At 42.3% G+C, this 27,723-nt stretch overlaps 1 protein-coding gene across 1 annotated transcript in view; it reads left to right on the forward strand.

Annotated features, from left to right (window-relative positions):
* Positions 1-819: 819 nt before the first annotated feature.
* The window catches only part of LOC112214382 (synapsin-3), a 120,548-nt gene continuing 93,644 nt past the window's right edge, over positions 820-27,723 (forward strand). The window contains exons 1-3 of the mRNA XM_024373068.2: positions 820-945; positions 9,014-9,420; positions 22,540-22,597. Coding sequence (XP_024228836.2) covers positions 832-945; positions 9,014-9,420; positions 22,540-22,597 — 579 coding nt within the window. The 5' untranslated portion in view covers positions 820-831. The remainder of the gene's footprint in view (positions 946-9,013; positions 9,421-22,539; positions 22,598-27,723) is intronic.

A 27,723-nucleotide genomic window follows, 5' to 3' on the forward strand; every position in this document is an offset into this window, starting at 1 on the left:
TCATTGAAAGTAGTGGTGAAGTGTACTCTTGTGTGACAGGTTTTCTGGCACTACACTCTTAGAAAAAAAGGTGCTATCTAGAATTAAAAAGGGTTCTGTGGCTGTCCCCATAGGAGAACCCACAGAGGGTTCACAGAGGGTTCTACATGGAACCCCAAAAGAGTTCTACCTGAAACCAAAAAAAAGGTTATCCTATGGGGACAGCTGCAGAAGACTTTTGGAAGCCTTTTTGTCTAAGAGTGTATGGGATAGGGAGCATTGAGACAGTAAACAAGTATGTTACAATTGTGGAGGGCATCATTTTGCAAAGGTAATTGAATTAATATTTGGCATAAAGAGATTGTGGTCTGACTCTGGATAGGCTAAAACACATCGGTGTCCCAAGAATATACATAACAGAAATTATTACTTCTGTCTGAAATCCAAATAATTACTAAGCCTATAACAAGATATATGATTCCAAATTAATATAAATATTTTCTGTGTTTTTTTTTTTCTGTGGTGTGTGTGTGTGTGTGTGTGTGTGTGTGTGTGTGTGTGTGTGTGTGTGTGTGTGTGTGTGTGTGTGTGTGTGTGTGTGTGTGTGTGTGCAAGGAAGTAGGGCTTCCTGGAAATCAGTAGCCCATAAAACACCTACCTGGAGTCTCTCTTATCTCTCAGCACTGGATTTGTCTGAACTGAAAATTCAATCCTGCCACATCCTTGAAATATTAAATATTAATATTCCACAAGTCAAAGAAATTATGAGAGATGCTATTAAATACCACACATTAATTGACCAATGAGGTAACCAGGGGATCTCAGGAATGGATGCATTTTGCAGCTCCCAGCATGCATTGTGGGATACAAAGGAGACTGGTGGATTCTGAACCGCGAGCTGGTGAGGATTGTGACACGAGCGCAAGGGGAGCATCATCCAAACACTTTGTGTTACCAGATACCCAGGTAAACCATTACAGAAAAATGGATTCGGCACGTAGTTCAATGTGGTGTCTGTGCATGTATTTTTTAATTCTCGGTCCACCGCTTCTCAGCTGAAATGGATCATTCACCATACTAACGAAACGGTTACTTCGAGTACGTTAGCGTATTTCAGCCGCTGGTTATATTTATTTGCGCAGGCTAATTAGCGCGTTGCAGTCAGGGCTGTTTGCTTGCGACAGTACACGGGGTACCGGGTAGTCGGTAACTGTGCGGCAATAATTTGTTCATTAATATCTTGTGATTTATTGATTGGTTTGGGTTGAATTCCAGCATGCAGCAAGGACATTGTTACACGCACCTGCGTTCCTAATTGGGCTTATCAATCAGATTTGCTTTGTATTTAGTGAATCCCAACCCTCTGCATCAACATATTTGGCATGTTTTATACAACAATTATGTATAGCAAAATGATATGATATACCAAAATAATGCTATTTTTATGCCGAGCGAGTGAACGCACTTGTTGAAAATGTCACGGTTCCTGTTTTCTGTTTCATTCCAAGTTGATAGTAAACTAGACTGTTCATCATGCAGTTTGTCTATTAAGCTACTGAAGGCTGTATGAACATGCTTATATATTTTATCTATAGAATCCTATCCATGTCTATAGATGTTGTCATTGCTGATTTAACTCAACGTTGTGCATGTGCTGTCAGCCTGTGACTGAGTAGATAGCTAGTGAGCTGTAGCCTGGATCCTCTCTGCCAGTGTTTCCCCTTCTTTAGTCCGTCTGAGAATCCAAAATGTTCAATTGAATTTATTGGCTATGTACCACAGACAAAATCGGTACTAGTGAGTCTTTCTTTAGGCTCTGATCTGGGATTCTTGACAATCTCAACAGGAAGCCATAATCTGGTGAATAAACACCATTCAATATTGAATAGCTTCTCCTTGAGATAGCTGGGAGTGTTCTGAGTGTTCAGTCTAATGAAGAGCTGTTCATGTTTAATTTGCTGATCTGGATATTTGCCCAATTTAGCTGTTTTTGCAGTAAATATAGAAATGCTGATGGATAGTCCTTGTTGCAAATGAAAGTACAATAAGACAAACCTTTTGTGTACTTGCCTGCTGATGGGCCATCTGCAGTAAGTGGCGATCTGATGTTGACACCTGTTATGTCTTTCTGTGGCTGTGAGGTGATGATGATGCCATGCCTCTGATTGACCCTCTTGAGCCACTGCCTCATTCACTGCTACCAGGCCAAGGCTGCATGCAGGGAAAGGCACAGTCCAGCCCATCCCAGCCCCAAACATGCTGTGTAAACCCCTCCATGGATAAGACAAAGACATTGAGCAGGGAATATTAAGCTTTTAATGACGTCATCCATGTCTATGTATTTTATACACACACAAAACAAATACATCGCAGTCCATGAAAAACAAATGGAAAATCCTTTAGTTAAGGAGAGAACTGTTGATGTGCATTTAGGAGGCAGAAGAGGATACATAAATATACCTAACTGTAGGACTGGTCGCTTATGATGAAGTGGTGAGGGATTGGTTAAGTGGTTTGTGCCTATGGTTGTGTAGCCCTGGCACTGTAGTGGCAGGATGATAGGCCATCTAAGGTCACCACCCTCTGTGTACTCTAGGTGGCTGAGAGGTGATGATACAATGAGGGGATTTGATTAATGCCCCGGGCCTACCCTGGGTGAATCGGGTTAGCGTCGTTTGCATTCATTTTGGAAGCGGGCTGCTTCCCGGGCATGAGCCAGGTTCCCAGTTTTGACTGATGGCGAAGTGATGTAGGTTAAGCACGTGTAGTAATGAGAAATGTGGCTCTACCTCAAAGCACAAGAGGATTTCTGAAATTGTTTCTGTGGTTAGAAACATAAGAGAATACATTATTTTGTTAAAAGATTATTTGAACTCTGACAAATTAAGCTAATTGATTGTACCAAAATTGGCTATTTACATTTATAGGATTCATATAATATTCAATAAATATAATGCCCAACATCCGATTTGGTGATCTTTTTAGTAATGATTTAAGATGTGAGAATACAAATAAAAATCCACCCACAGACTTTCCAAATCTTACACCAAAGGCAAGTTCTCTGTGTTTAACAAGTAGTATGACTCTGTGGCTTGGAGTATTGTTTATACATACTACGTAATGTATTCTCACTGAATTTGGTGATTGGGTTTTCCCCCCTTCAGAGAAATTAGCCATTAAAGTCGCTTGCATTTCCCCCTATAAATTACTGTGAAGGTACTAGGTTTTGCCAACTAGATACTGCTGTTACTGCTACGCCCTTTCATCAATTTAGCTAGTTCTCTTGAGTTTATTAAATGGATCAACGTTTTTTTTAAATGCAAATTTGGGTAGAAAACCAATGGCTTTTGCTCATGATGAAAATAGTGTGGTCATCCTCAAGTCAAGCCAGTCCTCCATGAAACCAATTCAGTTTGTCCTCTTAGCAACCTATTGCTTTAACCCAACTGTTCCCCAATAGTCCAGCAAATGGCAGCTGTCTAAGAGGGCTGTCCTTATGGTGCAATTCTCATATGAAGACTTTTCCTACAAGCCCAAGAATGTGATGGAAAATGGGCAAGTGACTTCAATGTTTTGACAATCCTAATAAATTAATACAATTATAAACCATTACATACCAGTCACATGTTTTTCAATGAAATTATTAGGACATATCTATGTTTGATTAGTGACATTTATTAAACCCAAACCAATACCATTGCAAAACACTTTACATAGGGCCCAATAAAATCTGTGTAGCGGCAAATGCAGACATGGAATCATTTAAAATTAAAACAGAATTCAACAATTTAAAAACATGTATTGACCTTATTAGAAATGTATTCATTTGACCAAGTTAATCATAAGACAAGAACAACATGCATCAGTGATTTCATATTTTCATGCAACTTTCTGAAATGGCACAGGAATGCACTTGTGTGTTTGCGGTGCACGCGTATGTCTGCCCTTAGTGTAGCATTGATGCTAATGATTGATAACTTTATTCTGGTAGAGATGGAAAGGCTTTCCCAAAAACCTTTTTTAAATTAAATGTTAACTGCAAAGTAGCTTATGCCTACCTGGCAGAATGATATCATGATTGTTTGCATTAATTCAGTGGCGATTTGTTTTGCGTATTCTGCAATCAGATGAGCTCTACAAAAACATTGCTAACCAAACAACTGTCTATTGCTGGTGCAGACTTGCATTAAAGGGTAACTACACCCACAAAGAAATTGGATGTTGGATATTATATTTAATGAATATTATATGAATCCTATAAATTGAAATGGCCAATTTTGGGTGCAATCAATTTGAGTTCAAATTGCCTTTCAACAAAATAATGTTGCAGGAATTGTGTCTTATCTGTTTCTAACTACAGAAACCATTCGGAACAATCTGCAATAATGGGTGTTACGACTCTTATCTGTGTTTCCACATGTAAAATTGGTAGCTTTAGATAAAGTGTTTTTATTTTATTAGCCTTCCCAATGAGATGTATGCTTCTGAATGATGCATCATGCTGCCACGTTGACGACATGACCGAGCGGTGTAGATTAGTGTTCAATTTGTGAAGGGCGCTCCTCCCTCACTGCTTTTGCACGTTGACGTCATGGGCCATAGTCCGGTGCACTAAATCACACTCCCTCAATGCTTCTCAGTGGTAGTGACCCTCATGTCTTGTAGAGCTTGTGCCTCATTGCTGCCAAGCCAAGGCTGCATACAGAGAAAGGCCCAGCCCGGCCCAAACATGCTGTGTGATAAGACCTTCAGAAATTGAGCAGGGAATCTTGAGCTGTTAATGACTTTATCCATTACCATCAAGGACGAAAGCATCTATCATAGTCAAAACGTGTACGCTTACGGACAGCAGGTTATTACAATATTGGACCGTTGGCTTTCATACTTTTCAAATTCTCAGCACTACTCAAGCAATTTCTCCAACTGTCAGCACATTCAAGTTGAGTACATGGCGCTGCATTAGTTAGGAAGTTTGTATGATGGTCTCAGGCATGTAGTTACTGTAGGTCACAATGGGAAGCCGGACTGTCTCATGTCAGCATCTGTGGACTAGGGATGTGACGAATGTAAACATTTTCTTACTGCCTTTTCTTCCCCCTTTTTAAACGTTAAGAAATTAATAAAATTCCACTTGAATTCACAATGAAGCTGTGCTGCCTGCAACGGTTTGGGTCCCTTTAAGATGGTTAAGCATTGCACCTGTACTTCCATTACTGTACCTCAATTCCACCTCTCTTCTCATTTAACTTCTCAAAGTATTGCCATACAGGATTTAGCTTCCATCGCTTGACTTTCTCTGCATGTCTTTTGTAGAAATAAACATTGTTTTTCAGTAAGGAATTTTTGCTTCACATTAACGATTCCAATTTCCTTCAAATGTTTAAATGTTCACACCCCTACTGTGTGGACTATGATTTATGTTTAAGACTGCGTTCACACAGGCAGCCCAATAAGTATCTTTTCCACTAATTGGATTTGGCCAATCTGATCACTTCTTTTGACAATAATTGGGCAAAATATCAGAATTGGGCTACCTGTGTAAGTGCAGTCTTAATGCCAGTTACATTTTAAACACATAGTAAACCCAGTCCATTTAATACATTTGTTCATTCAAATGTCTGTATCAAAACAAAAGTACAGTGCATTTGGAAAGTATTCCGACCCCTTGACTTCCACATTTTGTTACATTGACAGCCTTATTCTAAAATGGATTAAAATGTTCTTGGTGGTTCCAAACTTCTTCCATTTTAAGAATGATGGAGGCCACTGTGTTCTGGTGAACCTCCAAAGCTGCATAAATGTTTTGGTCCCCTTCCACAGATCTGTGCCTCGACACAATCCTGTCTCGGAGCGAATTCCTTCAACCACATGGCTTGGTTTTTGCGCTGACATGCACTGTCAACTGTGGGACCTTTATATAGACAGGTGTGTGTGCCTTTCCAAATCATGTCCAATCAATAGAATTTACCACAAGTGGACTCCAAGTTGTAGAAACATCTCAAGGATGATCAATTGAAACAGGATGCACCTGAGCTCAATTGCGAGTCTCTGAACAAAGGGTCTGAATACTTATGTAAATAAGGTATTTTCTTAGTTATAAATTTGCAAAAAATTCTAGGATCCTATTTTTGCTTTGTCATTATGGGGTATTGTTTGTAGACTGAGGAATTTTTTATTTATTTAATCAATTTTAGAATAAGGCTGTAACGTAACAAAATGTGGAAAAAGTCAAGGGGTCTGAATACTTTCCGGAATGCACTTTATTTTCATGATGACTAATAATAAGGTGGTAAAGGTATTCGGTGAAGATGGCACTAGTGAGAATAAAACAGCTGACTCTTCGTTGGTAACCCTATAGCATGCCATGTGGTTGACGTATCGTGATGACTCTCAAATACTGTATGTCATCACACTCTTCTGATCCCGTGCCAAGTTCCTTTTAGACTAGTCATAAAAAAGGAACTGGTTGCTAAGCGACTGCTGTGCCAGTTATCTCACTAAGTACTAGGGGACCAGAAACGTGTGCTACGTACGGGTCGGGTAAGAGTGTGCGCATGTGTAATTTTAAAGTTGGATGAGCTATTAATATAAAGCTGAATTGTTAGAGGGAGGCCCAAACCCCATTGTATCGTTATGCTCTTGCTTTTTAGATTGCTTTTAGATGTGCTGCTGTTAATTCGTTATTAATGGTATTTTTCACATATTGTTACAGGCAATGCAATTCCCATACAACTGTTATCCTCCACAATGCTTAGGGTCTTTCAAGTCCCAGTCAGCTGTACTCCTACCCACCATCGTGATTTCCCCTCATTTAAGTAATGACCCAATGTATAACGCTCCATATCCCTGATCTCCGACACATTGACCGCCATGAATAATACAAGCTCTGTAATGCCGCTAACATGCTAGATGCACGGAAGGGAAGACGCTCAAGCTCCCTCTGCTCACTGCATGTGCTTTTAATATGGAAAAAATTCTCTACCACCCACTTGGAAGCAAGATGGACTTTTCTAGGTTCATATCCACATCCCTTCACATATGAATTCTGCCAGAACACCTCAGGACTATTTCTGTGAGTCACCTTTACCTTGTGTGGAGGGTATGAGGGCACCATTCCTCTTCAGCAGTGCTAAACATCATTCTTCTATGATACTCACTCAAAAGGTCAGAGCTCCTAATCCACCCCAGGTACCCCTTTCACCCATGGCCTGTGGTCCTCTTGGTCTGCCCATCGCCTGACCCTGATGCCATCAACCCTATTATCGTCACCATGCATCAACACAGCCCCCCCACGGTCTTTAACATTGCCTTAGTCTAGCATTATCCTGCTGTATCCATTAATTACAGAGGAGAGACTACCGTAACTGCCTTCCCTAGCGCAATGCAAACCATTGCTGCCTGCCTTAGAGCCTAGCCTGGTACTGCACCATCTGTCGTTTACAGAGAAGGCTAAGAGAGAGGTGATCAGTTGGGGCCCTGGGGGAGGTTTTATAAGCCTCACTTCTGCAAGGGCTTGTTGAAACGGTCTGTCTTTAAAGAGAGAAAGGGTTGGCCCCTAAGGCTTTAACAGCATCAGATACTGTATGTGCAGAGGGATGAGAGGAAAGTTGCTTTAAGGCTGGTGAGAAAGTGGGGGAATGCACCAGTAGTGGTGTAAAGAAGGGGATTGATGGATCTCTGAGGATGGGCTCTAATGGTTTCAGCACCACCGAGAGTGGACAGCTCCCAGAGTAATCTCTGTCACCTTTCAATGCCCCTATTTGCTTCCGTATTAATTGTATTCAATCTTTTCCTTTATGTCCCTGAAAAGCCAATGGCATTAATGCCGAGCTAAACATGTTCTTTGACACGGTTTGAAAAATGAACGAACATATGTCCTTTTGAGGGGCATGTTCTATGCAGTATTCCTCTATAGCAACATATTCTACATGTCGTGTGCAGGCAAGTTGCCATTGAACATTTCATATGTAATTGTTTGTAATGTATTTTATGCCCCTGGGTGTGCTATGCAGTCTGGTAGGCTGTCTGTGGTCTGAGCTAGTGCCTTTTAGAAAATTGATGTTTTGATTTCCCACAGTGCCTTGTCATATCCTTTCCTCACTCCTATTTTTCTCCCACACAATCCAATTCTGTATCCATCAGTGTCTGAGTCCGCAAACCCACCCCATAACACGCCTTATCTCCCCCATACAGCCCCCTTCTTTGACTATAGATGAATATATATTCATGAGGCGCTTACTCAGTGTCATAACGCAAGCTCTCACTCTAATCAGCACGCCTCTACATCGTCCTCTTAGTAAGTGCAGCCGATCTGAGTGACGTTCTTTTGGATCAAGCCCAGTTTCTCACGACCTCCACTCTGTATGCAACTCAGATTGTTAGCACTTTGATGGTTGGAATCAAAAATGCATTAAGGCAGCTACAGTCTCCTCAAAAAGGTTTGAATTGTGCATCCTCCCCTCCCTACATCCTTCCTGACATGAGGCTACTCCCTATCCTAGTACTGTACCAACTGTTTAATATGCAGATAGTCGATGGTTAGATTTAAAATGCATGAGGTGATTGGGGGACTCTAAGTAGGCTTGTATAAAGGCCCTCAAGTCCATCCCACCTAGAATCCCCCCTTTAACATGAGCCTATTAGTAATATCTCTGTTCAATATGCAAAGCCATTGAACAAAGCCCCCCTCCCCACCACCTAAGGCAATAGCTCATGTATGTGTCCGAGGCCGTCACTGTGGTTCCAACAGGGTCCTACTTTAGTTCTTCATCAATGATTGGTCGCTGGCTGGCTATGTTTTATAGAACAGTGTGTTCCTTTGAGAGCTTAGCTGACATGAGTGACGCTGCCTTCTGCTCCATACTCCTTCTGTTCCAAATGCATTTTATATGGGAAATGTTACAGGAGAATATAGAATTTGTGTGTTGTGCCAGAGGGAAAACAAATTATTGTTCATTATTATAAATTTGTAACAATAATATCTCTCTTCCTTCCTCTCTCTCTCTCTCGGATCCCACTGTCTACCCTTGTCCAGCTGGCCTCAACGACCGACCCACCAGTTACCATGAACTACCTACGCAGGCGTCTGTCCGACAGCAGCTTTGTGGCCAACCTCCCCAACGGCTACATGATGGACCTGCAGAGTGGGCCTCGCCCCACCCCGCCCTCTTCCACCTCCAATCCTGCCTCCCCAGCCACAGAGAGGCGAACGCCCCCCAGCCTGCCACCACAGGTCCCGGCCTCGGGCTCGGCCTTAGGCTCGTCCCCGGCCCCGACCCCCGGGGGTTTCCTCAGCTCCTTCTCCAGTGTGGTGAAGACCGCCCAGTTGGCACAGAACGCTGCAGCAGCAGCCAAGGCTTCAGCGGCGGCGGCAGAAGCTGCCAAACCTGTCATACGGAAGCCCAAGATTCTATTGGTCATCGACGACCTGCACACAGACTGGTATGTTTCTCTCCCATAGAAGTGACCACTAAATCAGTATATTACACAAGCCTAGGCTCTATTGCAAGTGTTATTTGATATCACAACCTATTTGAATTGGCATTAAAAGCACTGTGCTTAGTGTTTCACATACCCTCTGCCCACTTGGACAGCACATGGAATTTGCCATCAAATAGCTAAAGTCTATTCTTGTATGCAGCATTAGACATATTAATAAAATGAAACCAGTTCAGAAAGGGAACGGCTGATATGGCACCAGTTAGATGCTAGTAACAATCATGCATTGCATTGGCGGTCTATTTAACCCCCTAGAGTCAATGTCTGTCAAATTAGCCTAATAAAAACATCCCCATAAAGTGTAACCTAGAGAGATTTCTTTTGATGCGTCTAAATTGGAGTTTGACCGATTAATCGGAATGGACGATTTTTAATTGGGGCAGATTTGAAGTTTTAATAAAATTCAGAAATCGGTATTTTTGGACATAATTATTTTTTATTTTACACCTTTATTTAATCTCTATTTAACTAGGCAAGTCAGTTAAGAACACATCCTTATTTTCAATGACTGCCTAGGAACGGTGGGTTAACTGCCTCGTTCAGGGGCAGAAGGACAGATTTTCACCTTGTCAGCTCGGGGGACCCAATCTTGCAACCTTAAAGTTAACTAGTCCAACGCTATAACCACCTGCCTCTCGTTGCACTCCACAAGGAGACTGCCTGTTATGCGAATGCAGTAAGCCAAGGTATGTTGCTAGCTAACATCAAACTTATCTTTATAAAAACAATAAATCAATCATAATCACTAGTTAACTACACATGGTTGATGATATTACTAGTTTATCTAGCGTGTCCTGCGTATACTCAGTCAGATTCTATGCAACAAGTATCTGACTAAGCGGTGGTAGGCAGCAGCAGGCTTGTAAGCATTCATTCATTCAAACAGCACTTTTGTGCGTTTTGCCAGCAGATCTTCATTGTGCGTCAAGCATTTCGCTGTTTATGACTTCAAGGCTATCAACTCCCGAGATGATGCTGGTGTAACCGATGTGAAATGGCTAGCTAGTTAGCGGGATGCGCGCGAATAGTGTTTCAAACGTCACTCGCTCTGAGACTTGGAGTGGTTGTTCCCCTTGCTCTGCATGGGTAACGCTGCTTCGAGGGTGGCTGTTGTCGTTGTGGTCCTGGTTCGAGCCCAGGGAGGAGCGAGGAGAGGGATGGAGCTATACTGTTACACTGGCAATACTAAAGCGCCTATAAGAACATCCAATAGTCAAAGGTTAATGAAACACAAATGGTATAGAGGGAAATAGTCCAGTAATTCCTATAATAACTACAACCTAAAACTTCTTAACTGGGAATTATTGAAGACTCGTGTTAAAAGGAACCACCAGCTTTCATATCATGTTCTGAGCAAGGAACTTAAACGTTAACTTTTCTTACATGGCACATATTGCACTTTTACTTTCTTCTCCAACACTTTGTTTTTGCATTATTTAAACCAAATTGAACATGTTTCATTATTTATTTGAGGCTAAATTGATTTTATTGATGTCTTATATTAAAATAAGTGTTCATTCAGTATTGTTGTAATTGTCATTATTACAAATACCAACCTAAATCGGCAGATTTTTAAAAAATGTATTTGCTTTTTTTGTCCTCCAATTATCAGTATCGGCGTTGAATAATCCTAATCGGTCGACCTCTATTCTAAATCCACCGCATCCTGACGTACTTCCGTATCTGCGTTGAAAGGTGACAGCTCTAGAGCTGTGTTTCTCAGTCCATGAGACATCCCGAAAATCGGTTTTCTCATAAAATCCTCTGTAGCGTCCGACCGGTTTTACCTACAAACTATTATTATTATTTTCCTCCATGACCCCCACAAGCGTTTTGGGATGGAAGTCGGTACAACCGATATGCCAACATCTGTCTGTAGCTTCCAAACAGATTGGGCTACACACTAATATGAAACGGGTGGAAAAGTGAGACTCTTACGAACATGTACATGCAGGTTGTTTTGCTCTAGGACGCCCACAGGCCTTTCAAGACTTGTCCCCCGGTACCAGTTGAAGAAAATGTATGGGAGTATATAGAGGTTAAATACGTGTAAAAAAAAAAGTTTCACAAATATGTTTCCTGATCTTATCTCGCAGATATTTTTTTGGGGGGGGGGCGGCGGCGGCGGCATCTGTTCCATGTAGTGAATCTGTTGTTTAATGCGTTTGTATTGGCTAATAGCAGTAAGGCCCCAAAATATTTTTGGGGGATACTTCAAGGGATCTTAAAATTTCAAATCAAATAGCAAAATTATCCTTGTTATGACCTTAAAACAATTCCATATAGGTTAGTAGAACCATCCTCCGCGGGCTTAGACTCTTATGGGTTAAGTCTGACTAGAATATCTCTCCCTCTGAACTTGGCCGCTGCCCTCTGCTCTCCATTAAGGTTCTACACTACGGGGAGGCCTGACTGGTCTTGGAATTATTACTAAGTTATGTCCCAGCAGACTATGCTGTCCGTGTGCAGGACTTAAATCTTCTCCTTCTTAAATCTACTCCTTTTTAAAGCCCATCTGGGATCCTAAAATGTCTCATTCCCTTTCATCTTATCGCGTACGCTGTAATTAAGCCGTGCAGAAGAAGCCCTTCATTATCTACTGTAGATTCTCTAGGCTGAGTCAATCACTCTGTTCTCTAAGGAGCTCACTGCAGCTTTATACAGTACACTCTACCTATGACAACTCTGCAGTGTTTAATTTTTATTTTATTTTGTCCACTGTCTAATTATTTGTAGGAGATGAGATGACTGACACATGGTACTGAGGATGTATTATAGAGCTTTTGAGTTGCAACCAGACTGAAGGATGAAAAATAAAAAAATGCATTTGTTAATGGTATAGTAGTATGAATGTTTCATTGGCCCATGTCTGCACAGAGGACCTAACATTAAATACAAACATACTGGATACAATATCAAAAGAATTGTGATTTAAGCGTCTCAATTAAACTTGGCCTTGACCTTATTATACACAGTATAGCAGACGTCCCTTGTTTGTACAGTGTAGTGGGCCTTTGTGTTCATGTCTGTTTGCCCAGGCACCATGTCCATTTTAAGCTTAGGTCTATAAGTGAACATACTAAGTTCATGTATTCCGGTACAAGTGCTCAGCTGTCAGTGAGAAATTGAGTGAATCCTTTACCAAGCATACCATTATGCTTGTGTATATGGTATCAACCTTGCGTTCTTCTCTTTATCGTTTGGCGACTTGTGGAAATGGCTGGTAAAAGGCTGTAATAAATATTGGTCTTGACGTTTTTTTTAATGCATGTTTGATATAAACAGCATTGGCATATTACGATATGAAAACTAAGGTGTTTCATTTTTGGCCACACTGAGGCACTGTAATCCACCTGCCGCAATATCACAACCTACATGAGCGCTGGTGTGTTACTCCACATTCCCTGCATCCCTGTGTGGAGTAACACTGAGTTATGAACAGCAGGTGGCGCTAGCTGATAACCTATTGGAGAACTCAAGAGAATATGTACCTGTGCTGAGCATTGCTCCCTGGGTTACCTCTAACCATTCAATACTACCTGTGAACATGCGTGATCTGCCACCACAATACAGATCTGTTGAAGTGGCACATACATGGTCTTATTCGGCAGGGTAGCCTAGTGGTTAGAGTGTTGGACTAGTAACTGAAAGGTTGCAAGTTCAAATCCCTGAGCTGACAAGGTACAAATCTGTCGTTCTGCCCCTGAACAGGCAGTTAACCCACTGTTCCTAGGCCGTCATTGAAAATAAGAATTTGTTCTTAACTGACTTGCCTAGTTAAATAAAGGTCAAATAAATAATTATTTTGTAATCGTTCCATTTCAAACCCATGGGGATGAACTTGTTTACTCAGAATAGTGAGCAGTGTACCATCAAAGATTGAGCTTTGTAGTAGCAGCGTGGCCCATTTTCATGTAGACCTACACACTTGGTGTAATTTGTCCCTTGAGGTTCTTCTCTTTTTATCTCTTTAAATCACTGTAATTCAGTACAATATACTTGCCTTGCCATATTGAATCTAAACCTACTTCAATAGCCTGGTCCCAGATGTGGTAGAGTTGGCAAGACAGCGCAAACACATTTGGAACCAGGCGATCATATCTAGGTGGCGTTGGAGTGGAGAATAGCAGCAGCTCAACAGTTGACCATTGAGCAATACCCCTGAGAGAGAAGTACAACTAGTAAGAGCCTTTAAATGCTAAATATTTGGCTGCTGCTTTGGCAACGTGTATAGATCATGGTGCCTCTTCTTCCCCTTCCTCACTATTTGTTTAAGACGATGTGAAACAAACGTACATTTAGGCGTGCTAGTTTTCTCTCTTCATTTTAACGTGCGGATGAATTGATGGCAGTGTAGTGCTACTACAGATGTCAGTTCTCTGTGAAACCCTCCTGCTACCGTCTGTCTGTCTCTATTCTATTCCATGTACTTGGCTGGCGTTGTAGGGGAAACCTAAAGCTCCAGAAGTGTTTAAATGGGCCTCCTTTTCCACTTCTGATTTAGTCATTTTGCAGACACTAAATTTAACAGGGTCTGGTAGAATTGTGTCAACACCATTCTGTCAACTACCACAATATATGCAGCAGTAGGTGTGCAGATGGTAAACAGGGTTGAAATGAAATGGATGTCTTATTCAACATGAGAAAGTTGACTTCTCTCTATTTTAGTGTAGCACACGTGCTAGGGATGCTATGGAAAGCTTTATAAAACCCTTAAGGTATGGTAATAGATCATGGTTTTAGGTGAAATCTAGGGCTTTAAATCTGATTCCCATTTGAAAGGTACAGTAGTTCATGAAAAGTTCACTTTGTGGCTGCCTAAGCTCTCCAATAGTCCTCAGATGCCTTTGTGTTTTTACTGCATCTCCATAAATCAACATTGATCCTATCTCCCGGCACTTTTATTGTTGCTACGGTTGCCAACACAAGTATTTTATCTGGAGCAAAAACCTTTAACACAAACTAATAGCTTGGAGAAGGTTGCCCCGGACCGCAGGCGAACGGCCATGAGATAAATAACCACAATAAAACCTTATGATTACAGGCGTCCATTCCCACCAGGCAACCAAAAAAAGATTTTGTAATTCAGGATCAATGTTTGTCTGATGGGAGGCAACAAACTGTTGCTCTGTTTGGTTTCAAACTCCCAGGTTTCATTTGTAGACTAAATGGGACTAGTGAAATTGGTCAGTTTTCTCGCTTTGTCTCTGTCGGTACCTCAGTGCATTAATCTGGTTTTGATGTGCTTTAATACCAGGTTAATTCCGTATTAAGGTGAGTTATTGTAACACCATTTGACCAACATCCAAGCCTTGGGATCATGTGGTGTAATGCAGACAATGAAACTTTTCAAAGCTTTAGTGATTCATGATTACCCAAATATCTTAGCCAAGTATGAGAATTACATTTTTATATTTTATGATGCACTGATGGATGACTTATTGATGGTTGATAGGCTCTCTTATCTGAAATGGGTTTGATTTACACTATTACACTAAATACCAATCAGTGTTACATGTGTGGTAGCTTTGCCACAGTCTTTATTTATGTGCCCTGAATTGACATTTTATCATATTTAATAGAATCTCATAGCTGACAGAACATGACTGTAATATTTGTCTCCTCTTGGGAGGTGTTTGCACAGACAGCTGGATTAGAACTAGTAGCTCAGTGCTGTATATCCAAGTTATTAGTGTCTTTAGTTGTGGGTGAGGGTTAGTGTTGGTGAGGGTGTCCCATGTCCATCCATCATTGCCCTCTGCCTCGGGGCCACATTTCCTCCAGAGCATACCAGAGGAGAGGCTGCTGGTCTCCGGGGAAACGCTGGGCTCCCCTGACAGGCCTGGCCTCCAACTCTGACTGGGGCACAGTGGTGGTGGTGCACACACACAGCAGCTTTCACCACCCACAACATCACCATCCTCATCACTTTCTCTGTTTCTCACTCATCTCTTTCCGTTCCCTCTTTCTCTCTCCACTTCTCATTCTATCTTTCGCAAGCTCTCGATCTCTCACTCCTGTTTTCACCTGTTTTTCTCTCACTGTCTTTCGGAATCTCTCATTCCCAGGATCCCCTCTCTCCTTTCTCTTGCTTACCGCCTCGTCCCCCTCTCTCACCATATTGCCATCATCGGACTTGCCATTGGCTACCTGTCATGCCACATGACATTCTGCAAGCCAAGAAACTGTCAGTTTGTTGTTTGAATCTGAACATTGTACCGGCTCTTGAATGATCCTATATTAGATAACTCTATCCAACCACTCTTTGGTAAATGCAGTACAATCACTGATGTCATTGTCATATCTGCTGTCAAAGTGAGGGTAATTGTGATTGCTGTGGGAAAAATCTGGCTGTGAGTTCTTATTGTCATATAGCGTAACCCATGTTGACGTATAAGAATGAAGGAAAAATTTCAGATTTTGTCTGTCAAAATACACTGCTCAAAAAAATAAAGGGAACACTAAAATAACACATCCTAGATCTGAATTAATGAAATATTATTATTAAATACTTTTTTCTTTACATAGTTGAATGTGCTGACAACAAAATTATCAATGGAAATCAAATGTATCAACCCATGGAGGTCTGGATTTGGAGTCGCACTCAAAATTAAAGTGGAAAACCACACTACAGGCTGATCCAACTTTGATGTAATGTCCTTAAAACAAGTCAAAATGAGGCTCAGTAGTGTGTGTGTGGTCTCCACGTGCCTGTATGACCTCCCTACAATGCCTGGGCATGCTCCTGATGAGGTGGCGGATGGTCTCCTGAGGGATCTCCTCCCAGACCTGGACTAAAGCATCCGCCAAATCCTGGACAGTCTGTGGTGCAACGTGGCGTTGGTGGATGGCGCGAGACATGATGTCCCAGACGTGCTCAATTGGATTCAGGTCTGGGGAACGGGCGGGCCAGTCCATAGCATCAATGCCTTCCTCTTGCAGGAACTGCTGACATACTCCTGCCACATGAGGTCTAGCATTGTCTTGCATTAGGAGGAACCCAGGGCCAACCGCACCAGCATATGGTCTCACAAGGGGTCTGAGGATCTCATCTCGGTACCTAATGGCAGTCAGGCTACCTCTGGCGAGCACATGGAGGGCTGTGCGGCCCCCCCAAAGAAATGCCTTCCCACACCATGACTGACCCACCGCCAAACCGGTCATGCTGGAGGATGTTGCAGGCAGCAGAACATTCTCCACGGCGTTTCCAGACTGTCACGTCTGTCACGTTCTCAGTGCGAACCTGCTTTCATCTGTGAAGAGCACAGGGCGCCAGTGGCGAATTTGCCAATCCTAGTGTTCTCTGGCAAATGCCAAACGTCCTGCACGGTGTTGGGCTGTAAGCACAACCCCCACCTGTGGACGTCGGGCCCTCATACCACCCCCATAGTCTGTTTCTGACCGTTTGAGCAGACACATGCACATTTGTGGCCTGCTGGAGGTCATTTTGCAGGGCTTTGGCAGTGCTCCTTCTGCTCCTCCTTGCACAAAGGTGGAGGTAGCGGTCCTGCTGCTGGGTTGTTGCCCTCCTACGGCCTCCTCCACATCTCCTGATGTGCTGGCCTGTCTCCTGGTAGTACCTCCATGCTCTGGACACTACGCTGACAGACACAGCAAATCTTCTTGCCACAGCTCGCATTGATGTGCCATCCCGGATGAGCTGCACTACCTGAGCCACTTGTGTGGGTTGTAGACTCCGTCTCATGCTACCACTAGAGTGAAAGCACCGCCAGCATTCAAAAGTGACCAAAACATCAGCCAGGAAGCATAGGAACTGAGAAGTGGTCTGTGGTCACCACCTGCAGAACCACTCCTTTATTGGGGGTGTCTTGCTAATTGCCTATATTTCCACCTGTTGTCTATTCCATTTGCACAACAGCATTTGAAATGTATTGTCAATCAGTGTTGCTTCCTAAGTTGACAGTTTAATTTCACAGAATTGTGATTGACTCGGAGTTACATTGTATCATCTACTGTATCTTGCCTATGCTGCTCTGTACCATCACTCATTCATATATCCTTATGTACATATTCCTTATCCCCTTACACTGTGTATAAGACAGTAGTTTTTTTGGAATTGTTAGTTAGATTACTTGCTCGTTATTACTGCATTGGCGGAACTAGAAGCACTTCGCTACACTCGCATTAACATCTGCTAACCATGTGTATGTGACAAATAAAATTTGATTTGATTTGTTTTAAGTGTTCCCTTTATTTTTTTGAGCAGTGTACATTACTCACTTTGGCTTTATGGGAGACTAATGCAATGAGGGGAAAAGTTTCATGGTAAAGATTCTGGATTCCTCTGCATGATGTTTTTACAATGGGGGTGTGACTGTAAGAGTGAGTGTTTGGGGAGAACATGGGCCAAATCCTGTCTGGGTGTCTACTCTTGGAACCATGCGAAGGGCTGCTCACCTCACAACTTTTTCAAGTCCAACTGACTGTACATTTAATTGATCATTTGAAGTGATGACAAGTTGCGCAATGAATTCCTTGGCTTGAAAACATGTCATTTTTAGTACATACGCAAGGCTCCTGGTCTTGCTTAATTTCTCATGCTCTACTACTGTCATGGTGAAGGTAAGTGTGGCCCTGGGTGACAGAGCATTGGTCTTTACTGTATCCAAGTCAGACTTTTTCAAAGGTTCACCGCTAACTAAATGACAAGGAAGTATAACCATGGATCTTATAGTCAACAGCTGGAAAACCTTAAGAAGATCGGTGATGAGATTAACCCCATTTGCGTCTGTTACTGTAAAGCAGCATATGGAAAACGGGGATAGGGGGAATTCTAACCGGTGCCCCCGCACACTGACTCTGTACCGTTACCCCCTGTATATAGCCTCGCTATCTTTATTTTACTGCTGCTCTTTAATTATTTGTTACTTTTATTTCTTATTTTTGTAGGTATTTTTCTTAACTACAAGACGCATCAATCTCCGATGTATAAATAAGTGGAGCGAGCGAAACAACAGCTCCTTTGTCTCGTTGTGTATCTGATGCTGTCTGGACAAACAAAATAGTATGGCATGTCATCTTTTTATCCAGACAGCATCAGATACATGGGCTATATATAGTAAGACAGAGGGGTGCTGTTAAGCTCATTCGGATGCTTTCTCCGGTGAGAGTTTCTTCTCCTGACAGCAGAGCCTTCTCCTGATAGTTGAAGGGGCCATGCCCAGTTGATAATCACCCCGATAATTGCCTCAACGGAACCTAAACTATACCGAAACAACCAATTGAACCGATATAACAACATTAAATAAATGAAGTAAAGTATCATGGGGGAGAAAGGCAGGGAATGGGTGAGTTGATGAGTGAGGGGAAGCGAAAGATAATTATGTAATCACCAATTTATGAATGAGGAACAGGACTGGCATTTCTATTGTTTTGATCTATTCTAATCTCAAAAAAGGAAATGCGCTATATCAGTACACCGAATCCAGGCTGTCTACTCTGGTCTACTTGGAGTACACAGTGAGAGCATGCGTCATTTTCAAATGGCAAGAAGACTAAGATGAATGGATGCACATGCTGCATTAGCATTGCTACAAAATCTGAATGAAAATGACTCCGATGGTGGGGAAAAAATGAATCACAGCATCTCTTATTCTTCTGATTCTGAGCCTCTGCCTGAACCTGCACCTCTGAGGTCTAAGTGCAAAAAAAAAGCCAGAACAGTGTGCACTGAGCAGATGCCTGCGCCACCACCAAGTGAAACAGGAGAGCGGAGGGACGGCCTCGTTTGGCTTGAACAAGCAGACGACAATGCTACTGGCCGATTTATCAGCTCAAAATGTCATCATTGAGAGACCAGGCCCTTGCATCTCAAGTAAAAAACTTTCAACGCATTCGCCAGCTTTCCTTGTTTGTGACATGGACATGCTCTAATGAGCTGACAATTGACTGTTTTTGACTGCTGTCATATCGAGCCTTATATTAATTATGCCATTATTGCTTTTGCTGATTTTCAGTAGTTATCAAGCACACATGGCGTATGTTTAGGCTACTGATGTTTTGGTGGTTGGGGTATTTCATTGTATTTTGTTATAGAAAGAAGCTGTTACCACGTTCCAGCACATGCTTTCTGTTTCCTAGTTGTAACAAATGCAGTCCAAGTGTTCAACACATTTTATCCTTGAATGTTTTATTTTATTTTTTATTTTAAATAGCAGTGGTCTCCAATGGGTTCATCGCAAGCACCCAATAGCTCTTAGCCCAGCTATAAGTAGCTCGCCAAATATTTCTGAAATAAGTAGCGCCATCGTGCTGATTTGCGACAATCATTCATATCATACTATTACACAGCATAGGAGTCAAGTCATACATGCCTTTTTTTTAAATGCAATCAAGCGTTTTTATTATTATCATGTATAAGGCCGGGCGGTCAGGCCCCGTCGGATTTGGGCTGGGAATGAGAACTCAACCGCAAACTGAGTGTCGGACACCTTAAGCTCCTGGCTACTATCCGATTTAATACATTTTGACATTATCCCTAGTTAATTTAAGGCAATTTGAACTAAATATAACACTGTCAATTCATTTCCAGCAATGTTGCCCCTGTGTGTCTGGTGTGTTTGTCTCAGTCACTTAGCGGTAATGATGCCGTAGATTTACCTGGCAGAATTATATAACGATTATTTGTATCAATCGGATGGGTATTTGTTTTGCGAGCTCTGTCATGACATATACAGCAACACAAACATCACAAAATGCACAATCAAAGGGGTGTTACACAAAAATCTGTTTGTTTTTTCCCGCCCTAACATTTTTTTCTTCTGTAATGTAAGCATTGAAATGGACTCAGAACCTCCAATTTCATTGATTCTCTAAGAAATAATTGTTATTAAAAAAAAATCCTAAACCAAGGAAAATGGAATTCAGGAAAATACAAAGAGTGCTTATGAAAGCTACAAAAAAGTTACTCTGAACATGTTTCAAAATTTAAAAGTAGCTCTCGTGCTAGAAAAGGTTTGAGACCTGTCCAACAGTAACAAACTAATTAAAAAAAAATAGTATTCTGTTACCCAAGAAGAGATTTTTCCATATAGAAAATGTTTTAATTACACTGTTAAAATGTTGCACCCATAATGACTGTTCATTAGCTTGAAGCGGGTCTATCGAGGCCCAGAGGTTATTTATTTAAAAAATAATAATAATAATTGTGCAATGTGCGTGCACACAGGTTGTCCTTTTTTTAAACCTTTTTTTTTAACCCCACTATGGAAATTAAATGTCCTTCCAAGTAATTTGTTCTTGGGCCAGCCATGCAAGGAGTGATTAGTAGAAAGTTGCAAGAAGAGACTGGAACGAATGCGAGAAGCTTGGATGTTTTTTTTTGTGTCACTGAAAAGACACCAAGACACGTGTGAGAACAGAAAATGTGCAATCCCAAAGAAGTTTAGAGGCAGTTACTCTAAATCCTTAACAGCCTGAGCGTGCGCACACACACACACACACCAACAGCTAGCATGTAGCCCTTGACAGATTGATAACCGGCCCAGGCCTGCTAGGGTTGAGAGTTCACCGGCTGGACCCACAGAGTGTTGGCAAAGAGACAAGCTATAAACATAAAGCGTTTAACGCCCAAAAGTGTGCACGAGAGGTAGTATATCTGAAATGTCCAGATTTATGTGAATGTCCACCCCCTTCCCTTTTTAAAGTGACACCATCCACGTCGGTTTCTGCCTCGTTTGTTCCTTGTGTTTTTGTGGGTGTGTGTTTGTTTCAAGGCTGTCTAAAAGTGTCATCAGGTTTCCTGCCTATGGTGTTTGATGCCAGTGAAGCCTGATGCCTGGCCTGTAAGAATGTCACGGTTAGGAACAGGAAATTATGTTTTCAGACAGAAAAAGGGCATCACTGTTACTGTTCGTGTACAGGGACATTGAGTCCTATTCAGGGGCATTGAGTTATATATCTGTAATATACTTTTGATTTGAGATCTGCCTCCCTTTTCCTCGCTCGCTGTTTCTTGATGAGGTGCCTAATAGGTGGCAGATATGATGTGCTGACTGATTATGATGCTCAGCCGGTTTTTAGTCTGGGGAAGTTTGCTTGTATGGTACTATACAAGGACCCCAATGCTGTAATCATGGAAACAAATATGTCAATGGTCTCGAGCTATTTTGGAAAACTTGACGTTTCAGCCTTCCTCAATCAAATCAAATGTGTTTATATAGCCCTTCGTACATCAGCTGATATTTCAAAGTGCTGTACAGAAACTCAGCCTAAAACCCCAAACAGCAAGCAATGCAGGTGTAGAAGCACGGTGGCTAGGAAAAACTCCCTAGAAGGGCAAAAACTTAGGAAGAAACCTAGAGAGGAACCAGGCTTCTGGCTGTGCCGGGTGGAGATTATAACAGAACATAGCCAAGATGTTCAAATGTTCATAAATGACCAGCATGGTCAAATAATAATGACAGTAGTTGTCGAGGGTGCAGCAAGTCAGCACATCAGGAGTTACACTGGCAATACTATAGTGCCTATAAGAACATCCAATAGTCAAAGGTATATAAAATACAAATGGTATAGAGAGAGTCCTATAAATACTATATTAACAACCTAAAACCTCTTACCTTGGAATATTGAAGTCTCATGTTAAAAGGAACCACCACCTTTCATATGTTCTCATGTTCTGAGCAAGGAACTTAAACGTTAGCTTTTTTACATGGCACACATTTTTACATGGCACATATTACTTTCTTCTCCAACACTTTGTTTTTGCATTATTTAAACCAAATTGAACGTTTAATTATTTATTTGAGGCAAAATTGATTTTATTGATGTTTTATATTAAGTTAAAATAAGTGTTAATTCAGTATTGTTGTAATTGTCATTATTACAATAAAAAAATCGTCCGATACCTTTTTATAATTATACAGAATTTAGGTGATACTGGAGAAGCTATTTTTCTAGTCGTCTCCATACGGGTCATATCAAGCCTGTAGAGAATCTTTTCCTGTCTAGAAACTCACCTAGGCTACTGTGTGGTGAAAGGTTATAAGCTCTGAAAGTTGTGATCTTGTCTCATTAGTCTCTTTCCCATTTCTTTCCTCACAGGGCCAAGTATTTCCGAGGGAAGAAGTTGAACGGGGAGTACGACATCCGGGTGGAGCAGGTTGGTGGCGTTCGAGCTGCAGGGACTGATGACTTCTCCATGTGGCTGGAGATGGCTCAGATGAGGGATTGGGTTATGTTAGCTCAGCTGATTCCCCTCCTGGGTGACTGACTTGACCCACATCTTTCACAATTCTTTTTTTTTTTACCCCATCATCCACTAGGAATCCAAGCTGTTTATTCAAGAACCATTAGGATAGCACGTGAGAGCTTTAACAGCTGGGTAGCAGCAGGTATTACATACTTATTAGACACTAAGTACAAGGCCTTTTTACTCCCATGCCCCAGTTAGCCTGTTATCATGTTGGCATGCTCTGTGTGTGTGTACAGTATGTGCTTGGCTGCCTGATGGAATGTACTTATTTTTATGTACTCGTCTTCTCAGCATTGGATTACATGCAGGGAGGATTTAAATGTTTATTGGACTCGTGTCAGAAGCAGTCCCTTACAGTTCTGAGTCGACGCGTTTTATTTTAATCAGAAGCTAGCAATGACCGTAGTTTGATTTTCATTCTGCACTGTGTTAACACATCCTAATGGTTTCTCTGATTCTCCCATCAGGTAGCTCTTTTACAAATGTTTTGTCAGACCAACTATCCCCTGAAGTAACCAGTTCATAACCCTGTAGCACAAAAACGGCAGTTTTTTAATGGCATTTATATAAAATATATATATATATATATATATATATATGAAAAGATACGCAACTGTCTAGACAGTATTTTCAGTGGGTAGATAACATCTAATTTCCCTCCTAAAATTTTGGCCATACATCCGCAAGTGATTGGGCAGACCGGAGTCGTTGTCTTTGAAATTAAGTGGTGGGATTTATTTGGAGAAGGAAAAAGCGAACTACAAAAGACCAGACCAGGGACTTTAGACGCTGTCTGTTTGCTCAACACTCTGTTGTTTTCACATCTCATTCTCAGTAATATTGAGACCGTAGCCGGGCTAGTGGGGCTTGGAGTTCTGAGTTAAAATCATGTTTTTTTTTAAAAGAGATGTGAAATATGGGGGCTCTGCTTTTTTTTGTAGCAGTTTGTGGCGTTGCTGAGAGCAAACCCAAATAAAAACATGTGGCGGCTCTTAATTAGGACCCTTAAATCAAGAGTGATGGGACCGCTATGGGGGGGGGGGCGCACCCTCAAGCCCCCTAAACCCCCTCCCAGCCCCAACAACCCTTGTTCTTTTTGCCAGACCCTCTACTGTTTCCCAGAAGTCCTCCTCGCAGGGTAACAAGTCAGATGCTATTTGCCACCCGCCTCCAAACTTCCCGCCCTACACAGCCCAGCCGAACCCCTCGCCGGTTGTTTGTAGTACATCTAACATAAAGCTCAAGGATGAAGGAAACCCAATCCCTGTGTGAAAAGTTGGCTCAATGTGATGGGATGATGAGCCCTTTTTTAAAAAAGAAAACTCCAGTTAAAAACAGAGCCACCTTGCTCTCGCTCTTTTCCTCCCTTTCCTACATCCTTAGCTCTGCAGTGCTGTCTCACTCTGCTCTGAACTCAACTTGTGCCCAACGCCAACCTAGCTAGCTCTCTCCTGCTCTTCATCCAGCTGCTGCCATATAAGGTGCCAGTCTGAGGCACAGGCAGTGTACAGGCTACCCATAGCAATGTCTGATAGCTGAGGGAGAGGAGGGAGAGGCCTATTGAGGTCTGGTACACTACATGAACAAAAGTATGTGAACACCTGCTCGTCGAACATCTCATTCCAAACTCATGGGCATTAATATGGAGTTTGTCCACCCTTTGCTATAACAGCCTCCACTTTTCTGGGAAGGCTTTCCACTAGATGTTGGAACATTGCTGCGGGGACTTGCTTCCGTTCAGCCGCAAGCATTAGTGAGGTTGGGCACTGATGTTGGGAGATTAGGCCTGACTTGCAGTCGGCGTTCCAATTGATCCCGCAGGTGTTCGATGGAGTTGAGGTCAGGGTTCTTCCACACCGATCTCGACAAACCATTTCTGTATGGACCTCTCTATGTGCACTGGGGCATTGTCATGCTGAAACAGGAAAGGGCCTTCCCTGAACTGTTGCCGCAAAGTTGGAAGCACAGAATCGTCTAGAATGGCATTGTATGCTGTAGCTTTAATATTTCCCTTCACTGGAACTAAGGGGCCAACCCAAACCTTAACTGCCCCAGACCATTATTCCTCCTCCACCAAACTTTACAGTTGGCACTATGCATTGGGGCAGGTAGTGTTATTTTGGCATCCACAAAACCCAGATTCGTCCGTCGGACTGCCAGATGGTGAAGTGTGATTCATACTCCAGACAACGCGTTTCCACTACTCCAGAGTCCATTTGCGGCAAGCTTTATTGTGCTGACATTGCTTCCACAGGCAGTTTGGAACTCCGTAGTGACGGTTGCAACTGAGGAGAGACACCATTTTTACGCACTTCAGCACACTGTGGTCCCATTCTGTGAGCTTGTGTGGCCTACCACTTCGCAGCTGAGCCGTTGTTCCTCCTACATGTTTCCACTTCACAATAACAGCACTTACAGTTGACCGGGGCAGATCTAGCAGGGCAGAAATTTGACGAACTGATTTGTTGAAAAGGTTGCATGCTATGACGGTGCCACGTTGAAAGTCATTGAGCTCGTCAGTAAGGCCATTCTACTGCCTATGTTTGTTTATGGAGATGACATGGCTGTGTGCTCGATTTTTTTATACTTGTCAGCAACGGGTGTGGCGGATATAGCAGAATCCACTCATTTGAAGGGGTGTGCACAAATTTGTGTGTGTGTGTGTATATATATATATATGTGTATATATATATATATGTGTATATATATATATATGTGTATATATCTCTTGATCTGTCCCTTTCCCCAACCCCATTAAAATATTTAAGCTGTGAGCATGTTGTCATAAATCACTCCTCCACACGGCCGAGGCCCTGCTTTGAACGTTTACTTTCTTGAACCCTTGACATGTATAAAACACTTAAACACAGATTACAAAATGTCTTCAACACACTCTACATTACACTATGCAGATTACAGAGCTCTGGGCCTTTTTCATATTCAGCTAATAGCTAAGCTCTATATTGGTGTCACCTTGTGCCTGAATAGTCCTTGCATATACTCGTCACTCGTATATACTTGTATACTCGTATATACTTGCATATACTCGTCACGCTCATGTTTCACTGGGTTGCATGAATAGAACTGAGAGCATTTGATTGATTTGATTTGATTTGATTTGGATTTGATTTGAGCAGTGCATCTATTGCAAGTTTGGTCCCACCTAACATTAATCAAATGCATCATTGTGCTCCCTAAATTTCACAAGTTCCATAAGAATGAGCGTTATCAACTAGCGTGAAGCTAGCTTCATCCATGTCTGCAAGTAGGTGTATATGATAAGAGTGTGAAACCCCCCCCCCCCAATGTCAGTTTTCCAAGCTGCAAGTTCAGTAAGTAAAAAGATGTTGTGTCTGATTTGCTAGACCTTCTTGAGGCCAGATGTTGCCCTAGGTACCACAGGTATCCTGCCTCATGCCAGATGTTGCCCTAGGTACCACAGGTATCCTGCCTCATGCCAGGCACATCCAACTGAACTCGTTCCCAGGGTTTTCATTTGGCACAGATCTGCCTTGAGCTGCTGCCCAGATCCTCATTGACTTACCCTCTAGGAGTCTTATCAATCTCTCAGTAAGTGCTCCAAGATACCCAGCACCTTTTGACTGTGCCCACTCTTATCCTCTACACACTTGTGCTAGGAGATATTGTGTGTGTTCAGTTTGCTGATGTGCTCTAAAGGGGTATACACAGGGCTTATGTTTTTTTCCCCGATCTCCCACAGTGCCCGTTTGTCTCTTTTTGAAGTCTATTGGATGTGTGCTGCTTTTCTCTGCTTGAGGGCTAAGCAGTGCCAAGCTGAGGATCTCGATCATGACTTTCAGTTTCTTTCCCCTGTGAGTGATGTTTTTTCCCAAGGCTGCTTGGTCTTGCTTCATCTGCGTCAATGCGACACTAACGTCACAGACATGATTCCAAATGGAATAATAGCCGTCTACTGGGTGCATGTTGGTACTCGACAACCCTTGTTCATGAGTAGAGGAGGGGAGTATTACATTTTACGTAATTGGGCAAATTACGTGATTGGAACGTCCGGGAGGTTCGATTGCGACTGTATAAAAGCCTGTTTCTCTTGGTTCCCACCGTCCAACGAGTTCTAGACGGGTCAGAAGGGAAAACATCTGCTCACCAGGCCTATGACCTCAGTGAGGACAGAATTCCTGCTCTGCTCCCCTCCACCTTGTTTTTCCTTACCCTTAGTAATGGTCTCACGTCCACCCCCCGACAAGAGGTTCAGGGCATCTGTGTTGATGTTGTTACAAGATTGATGTTCAGCACTGGCAAACTGTACAAAGACTCCTGCTGCCCTTTCTTGAGCAAGTGCAGCTCTGCCCTATATAGGCGATACGAAGGTCGCTATTATGGAGAGGTTGTTGCTCTCCTCAGACTCCTGCCTTACTATGCTGCACATGTTTGTTCAGATAAATGAGGTGAAGTGTATCTAGTCCAAGTAAACAAGTCATTTCTGCTGTAGAAAAAACGGCTGTGTTTGGACCCAAAAGAAACCACAAGATGGGTGCCTTCCTTTGCCTACCCCACATCTATTTTTATCACCAGGAGCTATTTTAGGTTTCCCACTCTGACTGTTGCTTTTGTGTGTGTATATATATATTGAGAGGGATCTGGTCAGGCTGTTTATTTTACAGGAGATATAATGGGCCCTTTAATGATTGGATGGTAGGGGGGAGGAGCAGACGGTTAAGGCTAAATGCAGCTCAGACATGAAGGGGTCAGCAGAGAATCCTTTCTGTGAAAGAGGGTTTGCCACAGTTCTAGGAGTTTGTTTATCAGTACCCTGTGTACTAAGAGCATGACACCTCATACAGAACTGAATTGTTCTGGAACTGTTGCAGATGTCAACATCAATCACAGGCTTTTTGCCAGCAGAAGCTGGCAGAGTTAGAGTAAAATCACTTATCACCCTATGAATGTTGGGATAATGCTTTAGATTTGCATGTGGTTTTACTCCAGACCACCAAAGTTCTCGTTTACACGTTTGTCACCTGACCATAGCGAAAGGCATCTTGTGCACCTGA

Source organism: Oncorhynchus tshawytscha, unplaced genomic scaffold, assembly GCF_018296145.1.
Source record: "Oncorhynchus tshawytscha isolate Ot180627B unplaced genomic scaffold, Otsh_v2.0 Un_contig_8799_pilon_pilon, whole genome shotgun sequence".
Classification (NCBI taxonomy): domain Eukaryota; kingdom Metazoa; phylum Chordata; class Actinopteri; order Salmoniformes; family Salmonidae; genus Oncorhynchus; species Oncorhynchus tshawytscha.